Source organism: Fistularia commersonii, chromosome 15 (genome assembly GCF_037954325.1).
Source record: "Fistularia commersonii isolate RoL2024-O1a breed Wild chromosome 15, RoL_Fcom_v1.0, whole genome shotgun sequence".
NCBI classification, from domain to species: Eukaryota; Metazoa; Chordata; class Actinopteri; order Syngnathiformes; family Fistulariidae; genus Fistularia; species Fistularia commersonii.
The window spans coordinates 9,979,365-10,002,726 of record NC_141298.1 but is presented as its reverse complement, the minus strand read 5'-3'; the positions used below and the strand labels follow the sequence as shown (position 1 = coordinate 10,002,726).

At 49.8% G+C, this 23,362-nt stretch overlaps 1 protein-coding gene across 15 annotated transcripts in view; it reads right to left on the bottom strand.

Annotated features, from left to right (window-relative positions):
• The window catches only part of tspoap1 (TSPO associated protein 1), a 54,218-nt gene that overhangs the window by 6,241 nt on the left and 24,615 nt on the right, over positions 1–23,362 (bottom strand). For 5 of the 15 annotated variants that reach the window (XM_086160845.1, XM_086160846.1, XM_086160848.1 and 2 more), the window contains exons 4-25: positions 22,111–22,287; positions 21,124–21,279; positions 15,891–16,058; positions 13,000–13,083; positions 12,813–12,902; positions 12,618–12,740; positions 12,403–12,507; positions 12,239–12,289; positions 11,185–11,205; positions 9,371–9,551; positions 8,756–8,845; positions 8,074–8,279; positions 5,734–5,840; positions 5,539–5,648; positions 4,195–5,070; positions 3,854–3,880; positions 3,504–3,655; positions 2,908–3,390; positions 2,447–2,824; positions 2,203–2,358; positions 1,158–1,937; positions 257–350 (exon numbers count right to left, since the gene is read on the bottom strand). In XM_086160845.1, the coding sequence (XP_086016971.1) occupies positions 257–350; positions 1,158–1,937; positions 2,203–2,358; positions 2,447–2,824; positions 2,908–3,390; positions 3,504–3,655; positions 3,854–3,880; positions 4,195–5,070; positions 5,539–5,648; positions 5,734–5,840; positions 8,074–8,279; positions 8,756–8,845; positions 9,371–9,551; positions 11,185–11,205; positions 12,239–12,289; positions 12,403–12,507; positions 12,618–12,740; positions 12,813–12,902; positions 13,000–13,083; positions 15,891–16,058; positions 21,124–21,279; positions 22,111–22,287 (4,615 nt within the window). Of the gene's footprint in view, positions 1–256; positions 351–1,157; positions 1,938–2,202; positions 2,359–2,446; positions 2,825–2,907; positions 3,391–3,503; positions 3,656–3,853; positions 3,881–4,194; positions 5,071–5,538; positions 5,649–5,733; positions 5,841–8,073; positions 8,280–8,755; positions 8,846–9,370; positions 9,552–11,184; positions 11,206–11,639; positions 11,673–12,238; positions 12,290–12,402; positions 12,508–12,617; positions 12,741–12,812; positions 12,903–12,999; positions 13,084–15,890; positions 16,059–21,123; positions 21,280–22,110; positions 22,288–23,362 lie in introns of all 15 variants that reach the window. The other 10 variants (XM_086160853.1, XM_086160855.1, XM_086160854.1 and 7 more) reach the window with 8 other exon arrangements.

Genomic DNA, 23,362 nt, shown 5'->3' with positions numbered 1-23,362 from the left:
TGTCACTTCCTCCTGTCATGACAAGCCACTTTGGGCTAAGCCTGTTCTCAGCTTAGCACGCCGCACTCCCACTTCTCTACTGCGGCTCCAACAGCTCCTACCCAACCCCCCTCCACCCTCCACCCTTAATCTGACTCTCGTCATGTGGGAGAGAGGGAGGAGCCTAACTGACGGAGCACAGGTGCGCTTCCTATGAGTATTTTTAGTTCATAAAGAGGAACGTAAAAGAAAAAAAAACAGAAAACGAGCCGCTGACCTTTGAGCGGCCTGGTCTGCGAGCTCCCCGTTTTAGCCGTGAGATCGGCCTTGGGGCTCCGCGTCGCTCCTGCCTCCGCTATCTGGCCGGACTCCTGCGTGAAACAGAGAAGAGGCAGTGAGAAAACCGCGCGCGACCGAAATCGAGTCAAAAGAAACGACACGCACACCCACGGAGGATTTCACGCCCGAGGAGAAGTGAGCACGGGGATAGAGTGGGTTTGCACGTGGGAGAAGGGAGACGGGGAGCGGACAGGGCCTGCAGGGGGCCTCGCACCAGCACCCCGTTCGGTCCGCACCGAGTGGATTAAACCTGCAGCCGATCGGGTAATCGACACACCTCGCTGCCGACGGGAATCATTTATGCAGGGGTGCAACAGGAATGGGATTAGGGAGCCGCCGACGAACATCTAAAGTAAATAAACTCGCAGCAATCGAGTTACGGGGGCATTTGATCGGGTGACGATTAAAGTGGACTTGTCGACCGGTGACCGAACAGCAGGGACGGAGGGCTGGACGTCTAGGCCTCGGGAGTGCTAACACGGAAAAACAATTTGATTTTTCAACCTGCAGTCTGATATTTATGTTGCGAATAGGTGCTTTTCAGACATCCGAGCCAGAAATCATCTGTTGCTGCTCATGTGTCCTTCGGATTATGCGTTTACGCATTCATTGTCAGACTGTCATGTCTGTTCAGCAAATAAATAGCCGTGGCAAGATTATATCTTGTGTTTTTTTTTGTTTTTTTTTGCCATAAACAAAAATCACACCATCCCTCCGTCGCCTGCAGCCGTGAAGGCCGAGGGTGCTGTCTAAACGCTGGAGGTAATTCACATCCACTAAAAGGGAAAGCAGTCACGCTGGGGGAAATGTAGCTGGGACAAAGCTTCGGGGAGGGTTACCAGAGGATCTGCCTTTGGCCCCCGGCGGTGGGGGGGCCTGCTCTGCTCCGGCGGAGCCTCCTCCGCCCACCACTCGGAGCTCATCTGATCAATCACCGCCCCACCCTGGCCGTACTCCGCCGGCTCCTCGTTGTCGTCCGTGCCGTACTCCACGTCGATCTCCATCGCGCGGCCGACAGGCGACCTGACAGGACGTACTGTTTTGCTGACCGGGTGGGGTCTTGGCGGGGGAGGCCCATAGCCGGGGCCGGCTGCCGAGGCGACAGCCATCTGACTCCTCAGCATGGCCTCCCTCCTAAGGCGGTCCCCTAAACCTCGGAGCAGTACCCTGTCCTTGCGGGCCGGGACCCGCCTGCCGGCCGAACCCTCGTACGGGCCGGCGTCGTCGTCTTCGGGGTAACTGATGGAGTCGATGGGGTCTGCGTAGTGCACCCTGTGCTGCGTCTTAGGCTTGACGGGAAAGGATCCGTGCCTGGACAAAGGCTCTTTGGTTAGAGATCGGATGTCCCTGTTGGAGTGGTGATGCTGGGGGGGCACGTGGGGGTGGGGGTTGGTATGACGGGGGGCGTGGCGGTGGCGTTCCCTGACTCTGGACTGCGGGTGGTCGGGCCTCGGCCGCGGCTGTCCGCGGCGAGGCGGGGGCTCGTCCTGGCTGCTGTCTTCCTCCTCCGTCACCTCCGGGATGCTGAACAGCTGATTGCTGTGATACGCTTGAGGGGGCAGCTTGAGGATCCGCTCAAGGACCTCCTCGTCGCTGTCCGGGGGCTCCACGTTGCGCAACTGAAAGCCCGAGGCATGCAAAGATAGGCCGGCGCAGGCGGCGCGTCGTTGTCGGGAGAGGGATGGAGGGGGGTAAAAGTGCAGAGACAGACAGCGGAACGGGGGCCGAGCCAGTCGTGTGTGGAAGGAAGGAAAGAAAGGAAGAAAAAAATAAAAAAAGAATCACAATCCAGGACGACCAGAGGAAATAAAGGACGATAATCTCCGCCGCGAGAACGTTTCGCTCGGATTTCCCCGTTGCGAAAAAACCCCCGCGGACAGTTACCCTGTTTGCCGCCATGGAGTATCCTCTGGTGTGTGTTTCCCCGAGGTGATCGGAGTAAAGGTCTTCCTCCTCTTCCTCGAGGATGTCGGACAGGTCCGAGCGGCTGTTGTCGGCGTGGTAGTCACTGGACGGCTCCACCAGCCCTCTGCCATAACTCTGTGAACAGAAAAAAAGCTAGTGAATTTGAAAATGCCTGCGGGTCAGATACTTGTTACGCGACACCAGGGGCGTCCGAGGCGCCGACCTGCTGCTTCCTGCCGTACGCCAGGTCCTGGTCCTGTCTCAAGAACTCCTCGATGGAAACCAAGCGCTTGTTCTCCGGCTCGTCCTCGAACTCCGACTCCAGCGGCGGAGTGCTGGGGGGCCGGTGGAGCGGCGCGTCCTGAGCGTTGGGGAGGTCTGCGACGGGGGCTTTGGGCGGCGTGGGGATGCGCTCAGGGGTCCCGAGTTTGGCAGCGGGGTCCTCGATGAAGTCCGTTATGGACGGGAACGGGCGTATGGTCCCGGGGCTGTCGGCGTCTCGACGCTGCTCCGTCACGGCGGCCGGCGGCGTCGCGGGCGCCTGCGCGGCCGCTGCGATCGGTGGAGACCGGGCGGCCGAGGTCTCAGACGTTACATTCACCTAGACGGGAGAAAATCGGGTCAGCCGTCGTCCGGTAACCCCGGAATACCAGCTGCGCGTGTTACAGAGGCGAGGAGGATTACAGTTAGAGGGATGGTGGAGGTGGCAGGCAAAGAGGCCTCACACTGGACCAAGGCAGCGGCAGATGAGGGGTCGGCCCAGGCCTGCACGAGCGAGGCGGAGGAGAGCGGAGCGTCCGAGTGGAGGGCGTGAGGACGGTTGGCAGGAGCCTCCACCATGAGGCCCGCGACGTGACACTGTGACGGCAACGTGCCGGGCAGCATGGAGACTTTGGCAGCGGAGTTCTTGTAAGACGACGGTGAGGGCGGGTTGACCAGGCCGGCGGAGGCCCGGGGCGGCGGCGGCGGCGATGCGACCGGGGCGCCGACCGGCGGGCCGGTCATGATGGCCACCAGCTTGGAGGGCACGTCCACCGGCAGGGAGTCGCAGGACTCCCCGTGGGCAGACGTGGTGCGGACGGTCAGCTCCTGAGCGGCCTGCAGGGACTGGATCTGGGAGGGGCCCAGCAGGGCGCTGCCGGCCGTAGGGGAAGACACCTCCAGCACCTTGGGTTCGAGAACAACGTCACAAAGCTGCTTCAACTCCCCCTCCCAAAAAAAAAAAACAAAAAACAAAAAACAAAACTCAACAACTTTCAAACTTAAAAATGAGCCCTTGCCTTTTTCTTATCGGCATATATTGTGTACCCGGTGACACGGACACCGTTGGAGGTCCCGGCAGCATCGATGGTGACGGGCAGCCAGCTGATGAGGGCGATCCCCGGGGAGGGGCCGTGCTCCAGCTGCACATCCAGAGGAGCATCCGGAGGGCCTGCACACAGTCACACCACATTCAGGGGCGAGAGGGGGAAAAATAAGCCTATGGATGTATAAATATAGAAATAAGGTGACATTTTTTTAACTATGGAATACAAGGGATAAGACAGAATCATCAGGTTACAGACACTATTCTACAAATCAAACTGACATCTAATGTTCCTAAGGGACAATCAAAAATTAAACCATATACCTGTTCTCCCAGACTGCGGGCATGAAACTTAAGGGACATTTGGGAATTTAGAAAAGCACATCTCAAATTTTACAAATCACACTGATCACAAAAAAGAGGCATCTCTTAAAGTTTGTTCATATGGGAGACTCGTTATTTGGAGCCCTTGAGACCGAAATGTTTGATTTTTTTTTTGTCGGATTTTAACGTGACAAAACTGTTCAGGATGAACTCACGCACGCGTCACAGATGTATCTCGATTCAAATTGGACTCCGGAAGAGCTCTTTAATGCCCCGAAGGTTGGATTTTACAAGTTTTCCGATGCGGTTCTCGGTAACCGGACGAGAGGGAGAATCCTGACCTGCCATCAGCGTGCCGAAGGTGACGTTGGCGCTCCTGTGTTCACGCCGCTCCACGGGCAGCTCCCATGGCGTGCGGTGCGGCCGTGCCTCCACTTTAACCGAATACTGCAGGCTGGGCATGAGGTTGTTGAGGCACAGCGAGTAGCAGCCAGCCTTCACCAGCTCACACTCCTCCTCGTTCAAGGACACAATGTGCACATAGTTACTGTTGCTGGGCAGCCAGGTCAGGTTGGCAGAGGTGGCGGTGATCCTCTCGACGCGCAGCTGCGTGGGCGCCACGCACACGTCCCGACCCACCAGCATGCTGCATCGCAGCTGGTCGGAGAGGCCCTTCTCCGTCAGGCTCTGCACCGACACGCGGTAGGCCTTGAGGTTTATGTCCAGCCGCTCCAGCACCGCTTTGGTCTGGGCGCCGAAGGGCACGTTGAGCCGTAGCTCCTGGTCCACGTACACATTGTAGCTCCACACGTTGCCCCACCCGGCCGGCACCAACGGGGGGTCCCAGCCGATTATGATGCTCTTGGCGAGCTGCTTGATGAGGGTGAGCTTGCGTGGGTAAGGCACGGTGTCCACTCCCACCTCCTCCAAATCCAAGTCCAGGCCGTTGGTGAGGGGGGCTGGGACAGCCAAGGCTGACACTGAGTCTGAGGGGGCTGAGGTAGGGCCGGGGGCGGCGCAGGCCTCCGTCCTTTCCGAAGCGCCGGCGCCCGGGTGGAGGTGATGCTGGTGGCTGGCACTGTGCAGGCTGCTGTCGAGCAGGGAGTTGTGGGACGCGTCCGCGGTCTCGGGATGGTGAGCGCTCAAGACGTCGTCGTCGGACACCCGCTCCACGAAGTTAGAGGGGACCAGCCCTCTCCGGCCATCCATCAACTCGCCTGAGAGCGGCCGGAGGACGGGGATAAACGCAGATGAACCGTGACTCGAGAGTGCATCGACTGACGAGATTTCACAGATACATAAATTGTAGCAGTTTGCGAGTTACATTTAGCAAAACGTTGTAGCATCGGGTGTGTAGCAGGTAAGCTAAGTTAAGGGATAGAGCACCAAATGGAGAACTCCTCAACCTCCTCCGCCGGCATCTTCAGCCAATCCCAAGGTAAATACACTTCTTAAAACCAGTTTATTTATTGACTTTTATTGTTAGTCTCTAAACATTGTTAGCTATACTCAAGAATATTTATCTTATTCAAAAACAGGTAACAAAAGCAGGGAGCTGGAAGGGATTAATAGCGCTTCAATGCATTTCGACGGGGAAATTTCATTTGTTATAAGAGCAAATTGAGTTAGAAGCTCAGCCAAAGAATGAATTAAACTACACAGAGCGATGGATCAGTCAGAATTACCTTCATAGAAGCCGTCGTCGTCCATGTCTCCGTACACATAGATGTATTCTCCAGCAGTGAGGGGCAGCTCCACCTCTGGGTTGTCATTAGGGCCGTCGTAAGGGTTGTAGCTGTTTTAAAGTTTGTTCCCCCACGTTACTCCTCATGACAATAATGCACGATAATACACGATCTTTTTTTTTTTTTTGAACGAACCTGTATCGTGCAATAAAAACTTGAAGTTTCGCCGCTCCCCTGCTGGCTGTGTAAGGTGCCGGCGCCGCGTCGATGTCCAGCTCCTCCACCTCACTGGCTGTATCCACCTGTGGATGAGCAGTAACAGTGTGTCTTTTTTTTTTTTTTTAAATGAATATCCAAAGTTTTACTCTACTGCTACCTTGCAATGTCAGAAAACCATAATGCTGCTATTGTACCATATACCATTATGGTATTACTGACTGACCCGTGCACTAAACTGTACAAAAATAACAAAAAAAAAACCTTTGCCGGTACTCTCATGCTGTCAAATATCTGTCATTTTTTCACCTTAACACCAGTTTGTATCTGCGTGCACTTTCACAATGCTCACGGTTTAACGTTATAGTGTACTTTACTGCTAATTGGCACTCTGTTATTATTATTTTGTTAATGTAACGCTTTTCAAAAAGCGGGGCGGTGGGATGCCATACGTGCTTACGGTAAAGTATTAGCTCTATGGTGTAGGTTTTGTTTGCACTGAGCATGCACACACACACACACACACACACACACACACACACACACACACACACACACACACACACGGCACAGAGCAGGAAATATGAAGTGCAGTGAACAAACCCTCGAGAGACAGCGTGGAAAATATCGAACGGGGATGATAAGAAAGGCGACGAGAGATAATGAGACAGGTGAAAGTCACCCGAAAGCTAAGAGGAGGAAATATGACGAAGCGTATGTAGTTACCGTGACTACGATGGGAGACGAGGAGAGACTAAAATTGTTGGCAGTGGATGACATGAAGCCACATAAATCAAGGGGTCACCTAGAGACATTACAACCCTATTACGCTGATAAGACACTTAAGTTTTTTCAGCAAAACCATGCTGAATATGGGCAACAATCATCCCGCTTTGTGAAAGCTACTTCCGAAAACCAGCAAGCATTGTTGTGTTAATAAATGTTAATAAAGTTCTTCTTTGCTGCGAGTTGATCTATATTTCTTTCTTTTTCTTTTGTCGCAAAATAATCGAGAAGCACTGTGTTAATGTCATGTCGATGTAGGATTGTGAGAAACATCTTTTAAATTCCTCTGTATGTCCAGTACATGCGGAGAAATGGACAATAAAGCTGAGTGAGCAACTGTTTCAGGTCTTGAGAGGTGGCTCCCTGTGCTGGGACAGATTTCTCCTCACGGTGTTCTTACACAATACACAAGAGGATGGATATTTATAGCTACCGGGGGAACCTTTTTTTTTTTTTACAACTACTATTCTATAACCCTCATAATCCACAGTGAGCAAGTAGATTATCTCACTAAATATAAGCTTGATTGAATTGCGGCGGAGACGGGTCGGAGGAGGAAGACCGCCGCCCTGTCGAGAAAAGGCGGACCCTCTTCCCATGAGAACTTCTCTCCAGGTCCGCGTGTGACTCAGCTTGTTGGGTTACGGTCTGTGTTTGCGTGAGATGAGCGAGGGAGGCCTTTTTAATCCATTAAATCCACACAATCAATGTGCTCGCGCTCGGTTGTCTTGGTAATCTTGATGAGCGCTCAGCCCGTCTATGTAGAAACAAAGGAGGCATGAGAGCTGCAGGCCGGTGTCCAGCGTAGTTAATCCTGATGAAATTAACCGTGCCGACCCTTAAAAACCCTTAAAAGACAGTCCTTTTTTGAATTTTTTTTTTGGGGGAGAGAGGTTATAAGGCCTGGCCAGTTCTTGGCTTGTCGCCGCTCAAGGCCGCGTTAGCAAATCACCCCCAGATCTCTATTCTTTATAAGGACCCTTTAACTACTCCGCTATCAGTTAGTGCCATGAAAACAGCTGTGGGGAGAGGGTAAATAAAAAATAAATCAATGAAAATGAAAGTTATTTAAAGCTCATTATGACCTTTTTATTACTGTGCAATCAGTCTGGCGGAGAACGACGAAAACAGATGTGTACGCAAACAAAAAAGGAAACTTTTTGAAAATGAAAATATAACAAAGCCAGAATCCTGTGACGGAAGAGCAGAACTTGTTACGTTGAAATTTAGATTGTTAAATAAGCAAACACCAAACTGTTTGCTGACTTTTCAGAACGATGTAGATAAAAATCTGGCCAGAATACGGTGCCAACAAAAAAAAGGGCGTGAGCTTAAAAAAAAGAGAGGAAGTGGTACACGGGCGCAAGAAACGGGTGTTTTCAGTTTCCATGTGAAGATCAGGTGATGTGTAACGGTAGTCTCGGAACATCGTGAAAAATGGGTACGCGCGTGATTGGGCGAGGACCGCGTGGGACGGCAAGGGAAAGGACGAAGAGGCGGTCGCGGGGTTTGTCGGTGTTTCCGGTACCGTACCTCGTGCGTCGGGCTGGACTTGTGCGGGCTGAGGTGGGTGTCGGACTTGGGCGTGAGGTGCGTGGCCTCCGATTTGCCGGAGGAGGAGCCCGACTTGCTGACGCTGATGGTCGGCAGCTCTCGGTGCTTGGTGACAGGCGAGCGCTCCACCCGGGACAGTCCGGCGGCGTGCGGGGTGGCGCCCATCCGGAGCGCGGCGGCCACATCTGGCGGAAAAGACAGACGGGAGGGACGATGATGATGATGATGATGATGATGATGATGAGGCCGCTCTGTGAGCCGTAGCCTTCGCGCGGTGTCGACATGCAGGAGGCTCAAGGTTGAACCTGGCTGATTAAACAGTGGAGAGAAAAAAAAATCCTGCCTCCATCTGTCTGAGGTCAGGGGTCACGCTACCTTGTGGCGGCGTGTGTCACACCAACACCGCTAAGGGGCTTAACTGGCTCCACCGTCCACAGACATTTCTCACCTTGGCCCCACGAGCGGTGACCCCCCCACTCACACCCCTTCCATGCCACAACGTCCACAATCGCTCCGTTACAGTGTCGAACCGTGACGCGTCGGTGAGATGACGGGGTTAAAGAACATGCCGTGCGTTTTTTTTTTTTTTTTTTTTCCGATGATGGCGCCCAACACATATTATGAGCAACAGACACAGACGGAGTGCCAGGCGGATCATTACCCTCGGGGCAGGAGAGAGAGTCACCTCCCTCGAGACTCCAGAAGGCTATTTCGCCCAGAGACACCATATCCCATGAGCCTTCAGTGCAGTCTAGAACACATGGACAGCGTAAGACACAGAGGTTGGATGCATGAAGATGTTCTCGCCGGACTCGGCTGTTCTGCGGGGGCTTTTCGCTAAATGTTCGTCTTGAACAGGAAATAAGTCCGGGGGGATTTTTCTTTTTTCTTTATCTTTGAATTGCACTTATTTGTGCTTGCTGAAGTGATGCAAATTTGGAATCTCTGAATTTATCCGTCTCCCAGCTTTCAGCTCAACCCCGTGTTTTCACCGAGAGAGAAAAACCTTTGGCCTTTGTACATTCTGAAACCACAAATGTGTGTTCAGTGTTTCCCCGAAGCCTTTTTTCTTCCACGTACACTTAAAAACAAACAACACGCAATTAACTCCGGGTGGACGGAAAAATGTCACACACAGAACGGCAACATTACGCCCGGTGTTTTTTTTTGCACCGGTCAGACATTAATGTCCATTTTGGGAGCAAAATGTTGCTATCCGAGGCAGGAACCCCTGTAGAATCAGACTGTTGTGTGTTTTCACAGTGTGACGCTTCACCTCGTTCGGAGCTCAGCCCAACGCCGTTGGTCAGAACAGAGAGGCCGGGGTTGTTGAGGAGGCTGGAGCTCGCCAGGTCCACCTTCGAGGCCTGAAGCCGGAACTTCTCCAGCTCCTGGGACAGCAGGCCGAACTGTTCGCTCTGGCTGCGGCACTTCTCCTCCAGGTCTCGCACCTTCGACTGCATAAGGTTCGCCACAAAAAAAAAAAAAAATGAGCAAGGGAAATCACAAAAAAAAAAAAAAGAAAAAAAAAATCAACCCTCAAACACCTTGATGTAGGAATGTTTTTTAAATAAGTGATGAATTTCAGAGATTAAAAGTGACTTTTGCTTGAAGAGAAATGAGCTTTTTTGAATCGGCGAACGGCCAAACTTCCTCCGAGAGGGTGCTTTAGGGTGGATTTCTGTACAGAGTTTTTATTTACTATTTGTACTGCCACATCACTCACCAGAAGGCATCTCATTCTGTCGGTGAAACTTACCTTTCTTAGAATTTGCTAAAGTCATGCACTTCATGCCCATAGAGCCACGTTATTTCAAATTTGTGTTTGACACGTTAGCCTGCACGTGTGGTGTTAAATAGGTCAGAATGCTTGTAAGCATGAGGTAAGTGCGAAACTGTAAAACGGCAAAAAAGCACAGAGGCGGGCCGAGAGGAACGGGTGGGGGAAGGAAATAAAAGCGGGTGGTTTTCTTTTAAGGTGAGCGAGAATGAGAAGATGAAAAAAAAAAAAAAAAAGTTGCAGTAGACGAGAGGGAGCACATTGTACTTCTGCCCTGCTTGCCAGAGAGTTGTTCTCAGCCACGCCGGCTTTCTGTACGCCTTGGTTTTTTCACTTCAGGTTGCGGCGGGTGTTTCCTGTTAGCCTCTGCACAAAACCAGTCTCGATAACATTTCCTGTGCACTCTCACCTATGCAAAAGCTGCAGTCGGCCGTTATCTAGCGGCGCACGCTCTGCTGAGGTGGCAAACTACCGAAAAAAAAACCCCAAAAAAACGCCTATAAATCCGGTATTGGTGCGTGGCACCACGCAGGGATGCACTGAGGTCGACAGAGGAAACCTCGGAGTAATGAGATTAAATAAACTGGCAGGATAAACAGCGTAACTGTGCTGGGTGCGGCCGCGAGGAACGTGAATGACCTGATTCACATTCACATCGATAAGCTCGGGAGAATCAGCACGGAACGGGACTCTGCGGCCACCGCCATGTTTAAGCTCATTAATCCAGGTCGGTCGCTCCCACTGAATTCAATGACACGACTGTGTAACATCTTTTTTTTTTTTTTTGTGTGTGTGTGTGTGTGTGGTTACGATATAAATAATAGCGCAATAATGCACAATCTATCTGGCCGCAAACGACATCTGCATTCAATCTTTAATCCGACATTTAATCCCGGCCGTCATAGGAAAATGGATTTGCAGCGAGGGGATGCATATGACAATGCAAACAATGTCAAATCTGGCAAGTTTGTTGTTTTTTTTTTAAATGACCTAAAATGAGAATATTTTGAGATACGGCGATAAAAGTGCAGCTTTTTTGTTGGGTTTTTAATACACTGATGTCATTTTTTTTTTTTACTATATATAACAACACAATACTGCAAGCTAACACAGCGTGGAGGGTTTGAAACAGTGTTTGATTCGCCTGCAAACGCGCCAGTCTTCCTTCAAAGACCGAGGGATGTAAATCTCTACCTTTTGCAGAAGCTATAGGGAGGGTTTTATGGCGTGAGATTAATAATCTCGTCCGGGTGGGGGGTTCGGGGTCGGGGGGGGAGTGGGAGATCAAGCAGGCTAAAGGTTAAAAATACCTGCATGCAGTCCAGTGTACTCTGGTTAGCACAACATAGCACGGAGGAGGAAAGAAATACAAAAGTAAATACATGCTTATCAAACGTTGAGCAACTGCTGTTAAAAAAGACACGGCAGGTCAGGAGGAAGAGTAAAATACAACCATCCCGTCGAGGGGGGGGGGGCAGTATCACTAGAACGTCTCTCTCAGCCCTCCGCGCTAACCATCAGCTATATTTTATTCCAATTTTTTTTTTTTTTTTTTTGGAAAAACATGCCGAATCCTTCAATTCTTTCCAAATGGGGCTTTTAGCTGGCCGCACACGCTGGGAGGGAAAGAGACTTTCTCCTGTGATGGTTTTCAGTTTTAGAGAGTGCTAGAAAAGCCAGATAAACAAAAGCAAGAGGAAGGAAGTTGTTCTTTTTCTTTTTTTTTTTTTTTTTTTTTAAAAAAGCAGGGTCAACTATACTCTACCAGCTCCCTCCGCAACACAAGCTGAGTCAACTCCTAAAATAAAATACACATTGCATTTAGACACAGATCCTGAGAAATACAAATGCAAAACACAAACACACACTCTCAAGAGCCGGCGGCTGCTGATTCGGGATCATGGTCCTGCTGCTGCGGGACCCAGTGTGTACTCCTTCAGACCCAGCAGCCAATCAGACAGCTGGGTTGGAGGGTCGTGGGGGGTTCGCTTTAAATTTCAGGTGTGTTAAAACCCACGCTGAGAGCAGACTGCCATCTGTTCGAACAGTTACGTTTTACGGTGCAGCAGGTGTTTAGATAAGAAGACACCTTCGTGCTGGATGCGCATTCATCAGGCGTCTTTGGTCATATCAAATATTTATACTCCTCTGGCTTGGTGTTGGGAGATTGAAACCTACTTTATCAACTATAAATCCAGCAGCGCAGAGAAAGACGGACGAGGGGGAAGTTTCAAAGGGGTGACGGTGGGGGTGGGGGGTGGGGTTTCTAAATGCGGATTTTTATTTCACACAAAAGGGAGCAGCTCTGACCGTTCATTTATCATTTTGACCCCCCCTTGCTTTGGCGGTACGGCACACACTCACCTCCAGCATCTGCACCACGCCTTCATGCTCCCTCTTGGCGAATAACTGAGCCTGACGGTTCGAAAGAGAAGCGGACAAAAATCAGAACGAGCTGGCCGCGACGACTAAACGTCGCCTCCTGCTGGATGTAGGCGTGGGTTCGGGAGCGGGAGGGAAGCTCTTACCCGCTGTAACCGTTTGATTTCATCCTGCTTGAACTTAAGGATAGCCAGTGCCTGCTCATGTTCCAATTCCAGCTGCTGCCTTCGCTCGGCGACCTCTCGCATATGCTGCTCACGGGAAAGAAACACAAACTCACACACTCGACTGGCAAAGAACCAGCCGGGAAAATGTACGTGTGTGTGTGTGTGTGTGTGTGTGTGTGTGAGCCTGGCAGTACCTTTAGGACCTGCTCTAGGTTCTCCAGTTTGGCACGGAGTCTCTGGTTCTCCTCGAGAACTGAATTGCGTTGAGCGGTCACTTCAGAGAGATCTTCCCTCAGCTCCTCATTCTCAGCCCGAGTCTGCGGGAGAAAAATAACGGTCGGCTCGTCGGAGGGGCCCGTTTCAATCCGCCGCTCGTGACGGACACCGACCTGGTCGAGCAGCTGCGCCTTCCTCCTGAGGAGATCTGCCTCCTCCTTTAGTTGCTCATTTTTGCCCCGCTCATCCTCAAGCTGGCTCTCCTGCAACAAAACCCGACGTGACGTTAAAGATCTGCGCGCTCTGCGCTTTCTGGATGCTGACGGGAGAAAAAAAGACATGAAGAAGGGAGCTGCTCACCAAATCCAGACATCTCTTCTGGCGCTTCTTTACCTCATGCTCGAGGTTTTCACATTCTTTTCTCTTCTTGCTCAGCTCGCTTTCCTAGACGGGCGACAAGAGTGACGCAGACGTATACAATTTAATTTGCAGCACGGCCGACCCCGGCTTTAGTTTTCATATCGACCCCTGACATCATAGCAATGAGGTATTATAAAGCTTAGCATCCTTTAATTATTCTAAATGCAGCTTACATGAGGGGCCAGCATAGGAGAAATCAGCTTATTTCAGCAGGGCCATAGCAAGAGTGTGTGTGTGTGTGTGTGAGTCCACACAACGGACAAGCTAATTGCAGACCACCGGCGGTCGACCGCGGGAGCCGCAGCTCTACCGGCGGCATTGACAAAGCGAGACAATAACCATAATTAAACTGGTCTGATTTGCCGGACTGTGTGTATGCGGAGTGTGTGGCTCGGCAGAGAGGTGACGACTCATTTGTTGCTCGCGTTTTAATGGATTATATGTCTGACTACTCTGCCGTCGGGGACAAACATTAGTTTTCCCCCCCCCCCCCTCTACATTTCCTGAAACTGTGATACAGCCTGGAAAAACACACACACACACACACTCCGTGGGACAATCTCATGCTGCTCGCACAGCACAAACTGACAAATCTTGCTTGAGTCGGATGCGGGTCAGTGGACCGTCTTCAGTGACAAACTTCGGGCCGCTCAACGGTCAGTGAAAGATGTACGTCTTCTTTTTAAATTACAATCAGTAAATACAGTCCCAGTTACTACCCACATTATGTTCCGCTGCTATTCTACAATCATTTCCTGCATTTCATTTCTTCTTATATTTTGGATTCTAGTGTATAAATTGTACATGGTCTCTGTTCATGTCGTATCTATATGCAAATTGGCGTATTTTTCCACCCTGTATTGCTGCTGTGACAACTGAATTTCTTCCTGTGGGATCGATAAAGTCTAACTTATCTTAAATGGACACGAGCACGGTTCAGGAAAAATGCACAATGTATCAAAAGTACAGTGGCACCTTAAGATACCAATCACTTAGTATATATATTTTTTAAGATAAGAAGCACGATTTGAGCAAATATGGAAAAAATTTCAATATTTCAGCTTCAAGCATCCCTCAGCCACTTTGCCTGGGTAGTTGGTACAGTACGCAACTCTCATGCTGTGTTCCTATGGCATAAGTTTATATCTTTGTGCTTATTTTGTGTATCCTTTTAATAATCATAATTTTTTCAGGGTTTTTTTCTTTTGGGAGGAGGGAGGGATTGGTATGAATGAATTTGTTTTCTGTTATTCTAAATGGAGAAAATTTATTTAAGCTACAAAAAAAACAAAAAAAGATCAACATACTTCTCCACTTCTGGAACAAACCACTGTACTTGCAGTGAGAGAAGACCCGCTTGTATTTATCGCTTGTAATTGTATCAAATTTGACACTCTTGGATTTTCTGAAAAGGGCGCTTTTCAAATCAAAATGTCATCAGGAAACACACATACAGACATACAGTATCTGTGCGGGGATGATGTCCATGTTAAAACTAGCTGCTATTTGGTCTAAACTCGAAACGGTCTTTATCTCACGGATAAGAAGTTCATATTAGTGTAACTCTGTGCAGTTGAATGTAATTTTGCCGTCGAATTCGGAAACGGTTTCTGTTTCCAGTTGTTTTTCTGCTTCTGTATTCAAGGCATCGAATGACTGTGCAGAAAAATGGCACACGAGGGGGAAGATGTGCACGAGCGGTGACAGGAAACCAGCGTGGAGAACGCTAAACGCCGCTGGCATGTCTGTGACATCGTTTCCTTTTGACAACACTGACGCGGATCTGCTGAGGCCACGTGCAGTGTTTCACCTATCCTTATCTGACTCTTATTTTATGTATTTCGGCCGGTGCGATCTATACGGGAAAAAAACACCACTGCACTGAGTTAGGTGGGGATATGGTCTGTCTAATGTGCAATGCTTCGCTTTCCAGAGGACAAGATCAAAATAATCCTGTCATTACATAACAAATCTGACCGTACTCCTTCTCCACGCGTCCGTCGGAACACAGCCGCCACTGAATCCGGCCTTCGGCCTCACATGGAGCCGAGGAGAAAGTACGGCTGAATATCCGCGATCCAGAAACATATGTAGGCACTGGCGCTGAGCGGAGGGAGGGGGTGAAAGCTTCCAAGACGCGTCTGCATTACACAGCCCTCTCGGTTTATAGCCCTGAGAATACATTTTTCTGGACTCCGCTAAGCCGTTGGGCACCCAAGGTCAAAATGCTTCACTGTGTTAGTGATAATGTGACAAAGGAAAAATTGGCACGTGAAGCCAGTTTGCACTGGTCTGACTGGCGCCATTGAGGGCGAAATCCCATCATTTTGGACGTATTCAAGAGTCAGCGAAACATCCCGGCGAGTGAAAAACAGACCCCGTCTGGATCCTTTCGGTCACCTCCTTCTGCCTTTTGACTGAACGGGCACGGGAAAACACTGCGGCCTGCTGGTCGGGTGTAACATTGTCGTAATCAACTTGGAAAGTGAAAACAGAGAACCTCTCTCTCTCTGTCTCTTCTTTAAGTCAGTGCAGCTCCACCAGCAGTCAATCTCGCTCTCTGACTGTTTCTCTGGCTGCAATCGACTTAAACGCAAAAACAATCCGGCCAGATCATCCAGACAAGATGGTGTTTTCCTGAAAATAATTAAAATGTCAGTGATCTAAATGAGGCGGGCCGACCGGGTTCCGTCAGACGACGAGCGCTTCATTTGCCCGCCACTTTGGCGAGGCAGCTTTAAGAAGCGCAAAGTGCCGTAAATGTCGTATGATCTGACCCCCTGTGGACGTTAACGGCGAGTTGCGTGGGAGTTGCCGCCGCGCAAACTTACCAGAAACTGTAGGCGCTGCTCCTCGGTGCGATCGTCCGGGGAGGAGCGGGTCGGGCTGAGGCCCGGCGGGGGCGTCACTCGCAGCCCCGACTCATTCTCCTCTAAGGGAGTCTCCTCACACCGGGACGGAGCTTCATCTAATGCCACAAAAGGGGTTTCACCAACAACCTGGCGCGAGAGAGGCGAGAGGGAGTCCGAGGTGAATGCCGCTTGCAGCACAAATTATGGTACATATTACTGAAAACATTAGTGTCACAAAGGGCTGCTTTTAAAGGAACACCTCTGGTCTTGGTGGCCGAACTTCAAACCTCTCCTTGCACACGATTAAATCCCCCCCCAAACCCCACCGTGAGCAGGGGATTATCAGCAGGCCTCCTCCCCGGTGGTCCGACCACAATCGATGAATAATCCGGGGGTTATGGAGGCGGGGGAATCCCCGGAACGCCGTGGAATCTGCTCCTCCATAATCGGGCCGGACTTTTTTGGGGCGTCACGGCTTCCTTTTCTGGACTTACTGGGTGATGTCAACTGAGATCCAGGTGGGTACGGGGGTGGGGGGGTCAGCCTGAAACTGGTTAGGGGTTAAGAGTCGGGAATCAGTGTCTAATTTTAGAGCAAGCCTACTTATGCTCAAGAGTAGAACTGTGCTAGTGCAGCCAAGGCCATGACCCAATAACAGGATCAACGGTGCTCAGCCACGTGCTGCAGGAAGGGGGGAGGGGGGGATTGGGAGGGGGATCTCGCCTTCCTCACACTCTCCTTTACATCATTTTAAAAAAGGCAACCGCAGGTGGGCGACGGGATTCCTCAGGAGACGCATCCAGACGCTCTCAAAAAATTCACAAAACAAAAACCTGACGGATAAAAAAAAAAAAAATTCAATCTCGGTGACATTTCCATTTGGGTTTTGCTTTCTGTCACTTCAGGGAGTTTCAAAAAAAAAAAAAAAAAAAAAATCCCCGCATGTCCGTCATGTGGAATTGTGTTTGCTCCTGCCGGTTCTTTTCTTCATTACAATTGTTTGGAAACCGCGGCGATTCAAAATCAATCAGTTAAATATGATCCCTTCAAAATTCATCCTCTTGAAAGGAAGCAGCTCATTATAAAGATATTTTACAGACAGGCTGTAGTGGACTGCGACATCGGGACAACTCAAGTCCAAGGACACCGTTTGGAGGATTTCGTTGCGTGTGTTTCGACGTTTAACTCCATTACATGAGGCCCGAGCGTCATGGCGGACGCCGTCGACCTCCACGCACGGCTGACAGTTCAGCATCAAATCAGTCAAAGGTCTGGGGAGCTAAGCGAGACTATCCTTTATCTTTTGGAGCGCGGAGCAGATGGTGTTAGTAGTGGTGACGAAAGGCCAGCGAGAGGCACTAATTCCATTGGCCCCTGGACAAACGGAGCACGGGGACGGGACTTTTGAATCCGCCGAGCGGCTGATTTTTCTGATCGCCGTCTCTTCTCCGTGGATCGATGCACATAAGACGCTCAGTATAAAGCTGAAGGTAGATATTTCGCACTTAAGTGTGTCCACTTCCTTACGGCGACGAATCAGCCGTGGACTGGGTTGGCGCGTGCGGAGGCCCAAATAATCAACCCTTCCTGAATTCATCCAAAAAAATCCCTGCTTGAAACAAAAACAAACAGAGCTAGATGTGTTTTCCGAACAACACGTGTGATGGCCCGCGTCGGCCCGAGGCCTTTAAATGAGCGGCGCTTCGCGGTACGGCCAGCTCACAATGTCGGGTTCAAAGAATATAATCAGTTTCAGGCGACATGCGATATAATCCTGACATAGTTTTGACAAATGGGCACACAGAGAGTATATTACATAATGTCTCATTTAGACAATGTTATGAGGAATAAAGGAGCCGCCACCAGGAGCGTTAGCCTGGGCCACGCCGGATGACGGCTCGGGCGTCTGCGATGACGAAACAAACCGTGTCAAACTCTGCTGCAATTCACTGCAGCCAAGTGATAGCTGACCTCCAGGAGAGAAATGGAATTGACCTTATTAATTTTTTTTTTTTTTCCCAAACTGACACCCTTCGGAGAAGGTGCGTCGCTCTCGCCCACTTGGCACCACATTTCTCTAATAACTCGGACTCGGAAAGACGCCTATGAACAAGATCTGGAAAACGAGATCCGTGGTTCCAATGGACGATGGAAAAGGAACATTGCGCCGTCGCAGTAAAAATGACTGTTATTTAAGATAAATAATGTGCACATATGGGCCCAAACTGGTCTACCTTGAGTCATTCAGCGATAGAAAAGGACACTTTTTGCTGAGGCTCCACAAGAGGTCTAATGGAATCAGCTGTCAAAGAGTCTAATGGGCCTAATAGCCTGATGTGTTGAGTTAAAGACATCAGTTAGAAGTCTAATAAAGTTAAAGCGCACACTTGGTGGTGGGTGGCTCATCGCAGTGCCAGACGCCGGCATAATTAAATCTGTTTTCCGTCAACACCGTGGGAAAAAAAAAGTTGATTCTGAACCATTCCTGAAGCCTCCTTCCAGGACAAGAACGATCCCGTTCTGAACCTTGTCGCCACATAAGAGCTCCTCTGGTGTTTTTGTCAGGCAAAAGCGGATTTCTGATCATCTTTGAATCCTGCTAGACGTTTTGTTTGGAAACAACAATCAGCTGGCGCGTTCTTGGACACAGGCTAGGCTGAGCGTTTGGTGAATGAGATGTCAAGTCTAATAAGTCCACCCTAGATCCCTGGTGGACTGATGTTCTTCAGAAAATATATGATCTGTTTAACAGCGCTGGACAAATACTGACTTTTTTTTTCATGTAAAATGTTTGAGGGCGTATTAAGAGACACAATTATTAAACCGCTTTTGAGAAAACTGCACAAATAGTCAGATACAGCTATCTGAATTTAAATAAATCAAGTTTGTAATTTGCACACCGACAGCGGGGACGACCAGCCGCTCTCACACACACGCAGGAATATATTTCCCTTCATCAGCAGAGAACTAACCCTTAAACCCTTCCATCACCGCACTGATATGTTTATTTTCATTTCTTAATCACCATGCGTCGACGCTAGCCTCTGACGTTGTTTCGTATACGCGGCGTTTTGTTGTCATGGAGACGAAAGAGGTGAAGGATGACAAGTGATGGGCGCGCGTCTTATTTCGTTTATTGGCTTCATCAGGTTTTTAACAGACGGCGGGGAATTATTTCAACCAAAGTGAATCCCCTCCCGTTTCTGATCCATACTCCTCCGACGTGGGTGTGGGGGATTTATGATCTAAATAAAAGGCTTATCCCGCGATGCCGGCAAAAAAAAACCAGGAGGTTTAAAGTGACTTTTGGCAAAAAAAAAGGGGAAGGACGCGGCTGGCTTCGAAACAACAGGGCGCAATTGATATCGCAGCGAATGTGAGGAGAATATTTAGAATAAAACAGCCGGTGGGGTCGAGGTGCAGGTGTCAACCATCATCGATAAACCCGAGCAGGAGAGGCGGCCATGTTCGGAGTTTGTGCTCACCGGCGTGCGCTTCTGCAACGAGTCCGTGCATACGAGCCCGTATGGACCGAGTCTCCCCCTTGCGCGGCGAGATGCCGGCGTCCGCACTCCTCACTGAGTGGTCCATGTATAATTAAGGATCAAGTACAACCTGGGACCATGCGTACTAAAGTAGGGCCAGATCCCATTCAGCAGGCCCTGAATGCCATAAGCACATTGGTGTAATCCCTGCAGACTACTGAAACAGGTAACTGGATCACTTCTTTTAAAAGCACCTTAATGGATTGGCCCGGCCCTTGATTTTCTTTTTAATACAGAGCATATTGATGTTCAGCGAGCGCGCCGGCGTCCACGACACCGAGTGGCGCCTCCTAAACTCAGTGCCGGGGAAGCATTTGGACTGTTATAAAACAGGGTGTGTGACAGGCTGCCCTTGACTAGGCCTCGTGCATATCACCGTCCCCGGCGTGGAGGAAGTGGTCCGTTCCAGTCGAGGGCGGAATTTAAACCGGGATATTGAAAAAATAAAATAAAATAAAGCTTAGAGAAAAATCCCCTTAGTCGTCAATCATATCATGATGGCAACAGAAGGCTCGCGACATATAAATAATCTTTGCGCGACCGCGTTTACCGAAACACCCGCTTCCCGGAGTTGGTTTTCTCTCCCGTCTGATTCGTCGCAGCCCCCGATACCACCGCGGCTCTGAATCCTGCACGGCACCGGGCTCACATCCCGGGCAGATGCTCGTGAGGTTAGGTAAGGAGACCCGCCGCAGACCACCGACACACACATGCACACATGCGGACGACAAAACCGACAAAGACGACCTACCCCTTCCGTGCAATCTGTGGCAACGTCAAGGCTTCCCCTCGGCCCGCTAGTTATCCAGAGCAGGGCTAGATGGAAAAGTCTTTGGAGCGGCCGGAGTCTTACCTACCACCCAAAACCCTCTCACCGCTGCCACAGCAACAGAGAGCGGATTACTGGACTGTACCATTCTGTTGTTAGAGGGGATTAGAGTTCACACAACATGGCCCCTTTCTGGGTGCGCGCGTGCCACTGCGAGTGCGTGTGTGCGTCCCACAAATGAGAGATTACCACAATCGGCATTCTTATTTGAGCCTCGCCGGCAGAGAATCCACTCGACTTTGCGGGCGGGGGACAGAATATTACAAACCTCGTCGGTGCGGCGCACCGGTTTAAACTCAGATTAATGCACAGAAATAGTGCCTTTTTGACAACGACGCGACAGCGGGAGTGGCGCCTTCCTTTCTGCAGCTGCCGAAGTTCCGACAGGCCTTACGTAACCCTGTCGTACATTGGCGGGGTAATGTGCCTTTGTGCGCGTGAAAGGGGGTGCTTCTAAGAAACGCCGGGCGAGGGGATCAGTATTAAACATGGAGGGGGATCAGAGTGTGCGACTTTGTTATGTTTGATCAGGCCCAAGTTCAAGACAGGGAATCATCTCATTATGGCTTGTGGCAGATTAGTATCAGATCCAATGGCAGGCTGTTATATAACGCGGCAAAACTGAACGCACGCCACCATAAACATACACTCGAGCTTAGGGTGCAGTTTTTTGCATATCCAGGCAACGAGCACTCGCCTCCAACCCGCCATGGGGCTAATACATTAGCTCAGTCTGTTTATAAATAGAATACGCTGCGTTTACTTACAAAAAAAATCATTGCCTTGAAAAATTAACACAACAAATCTGCCGTTTTTGTTTGTTTTTTTTCGACTCTACCTCCGCCTCCTCGGTGGTTCCCTCGGGCTCAGGACTGTGGCCGCGCTGCAGGGTGGACGACGTGACCGACAGCTGCCTCTGCAAACGCAGCACCTCCTTCTGAGATTCCCTGAGGAGCTTCTCAAATTCCAGCCGAGTGGAAGGCACCGGGGAACCCTGGAAGACATGATCGTTTTTAATGACATTTACGGTCAATAGGGCACAGAAAAAGTCAACCACTAATGATTGATATCATTATTCATTTTTCTCTGGAAATCCAAAACACCGTATAGATGTAAAAATATTATATGTATCAGGCCTTTGATGATCACATTACAATACACATGGATGTGTGATATTTAAAGGAAAAAAAAAAAAAACACCTTAAAATGCCTTCTTATTATGACACTGAATATGTAACAACGCAAATACACCCCTATTCATGCGCTGGACTACCTGACTGAGTGTTGAATATCAGACCGGGATTGACATCCTTCATATTTATGACGTCGCAAATCCTGCACGTAAGCCCACCTCTTAAAGTCAGATTTTCAGTGAAGCTTTCGACCGGAAAAAAAAAAAGGAATAAAACATGTTATTGGCCGAGTATCCAATCACAGTGGAGCAGACGCCCCCCCCTCCCTGTCGCTCCACGGTGAAAAATTGTGCCGGCGTCACTTGTCACTAGATCCACATCCACCTCGCAGCTCTTACTTGCAAAAGGGCAGACGTTCACATTGAGGACAATCGACAAATAATCAAAAGCAGGCACTTAGAAAGGCAGCCTGCTCCTGCACTGTCATCCAGACATCAGCAGTGACGCAGCCATTTCTATCAAGGGCTTAGGAGGGTGTGTGTGTGTGTGTGTGGGTGTGTGGAGGGAAGGGGGAGGGAACAGTGCCGGTGGTATCCACTAGAGGGCAGCATTGTGTTGTTATGAATCGAAGCTGTTTGAAGAGACAGTGAAAGTGAGGGATGCAGAGATATGGACGAGATGGACTGAAATACCCTGGCGGTGCCGAGCCGCGCCTCCAGCTCCCGGCACTCCTGTTGCAGGGCGGCGATCTCTTTGTCTTTGGACAGCAGCGCGTCGGCGTGCTGGGCCAGGTCGCGCGCCCGCTGACGGGCGAAGGCCCTCTTGTACTGCTCCACCGAGCCGGGCCTCATCAGCGACGGCGAGTTCACCTGCAACACAAAATGTACGATTTTTTTCGTGAATCCTGAAGCGTGCAACAAGTCAATTGGAGGCTTCTAACCCCTTCGAGTCCCCTCTGAAGCAGGAATCAGTCAGAACTTGAATGACAAAACATCCTTTTTGGAATCTCCTTGTCATGGCAGATGGACTTTCTTGGGAAGTGAGGAGTTTCCAAATATAACCGCCAGGGTTTTGGTCGGGTCGAGGTTACGGCAGCTCATTACGTGAATGGTAGAGTTGATTGGCAGAAACTCGGTCTAAGGGGGTTGTTATGTCATTCGTCGGGGACAAAGGAGCAACTTTTTCGACAAGATTTCGACAAGAAATCACACCGACCCGGATGACAACCTCCACAGATAATGACGAAACATGTATTCCATTCATGTTACACAAGTGTGTTGCTTTTCTGTTATTGTTGGTTTGGGCCTCCAATGCGATTCAAGTTTCTCATATGGGCCCTTGTAATGATTAACTCCCCATCCCTGCTCTCGAGGATAGGTGGAGTAAATAAAATGGATATTTGTCTTCATTCGCGTCCTACTCTTGACCCCTCTCACTTTGATGCAAGGTGCTCAAAACATATATTTATTATTATGCTCTACACCGGTTGATAATCTGTCAGCATTAAACTGGCCATTAATTAGAGAGAGTCCTCAACTTGTGTTGGAATTCTGTTCCTACGGCACAATCTAATGCCATTTTTGCAAGAAGTCACGAGCTTTCTATACAGTCTTGTACATAAGCAGCTATGTTGAAAGGTGCTGGAGACACCAAGGCAGGGGATTCTGGAGAGGCCAATGTAAACATGGCGCTGCAGGATGGCATATTCGCTCACCCCACTTGCCGGTTACTTCCCGCACGAAATTGGTTTGAAAGTCGCAAATGGCATATGTCGGAATAAAAATGTTTCAATAAAGTTATGGGACATGGCGAGGTTGCCATGACACCCCGTAGGTGGAAGACGTTATCAACCGATACAGGCTGTAGTCTTATCGCTTGTTCTCTATTGTATTATAAAGAAATTTCATGGAGAAATGAAAAAGCTTGATTCATCAACATTATAAT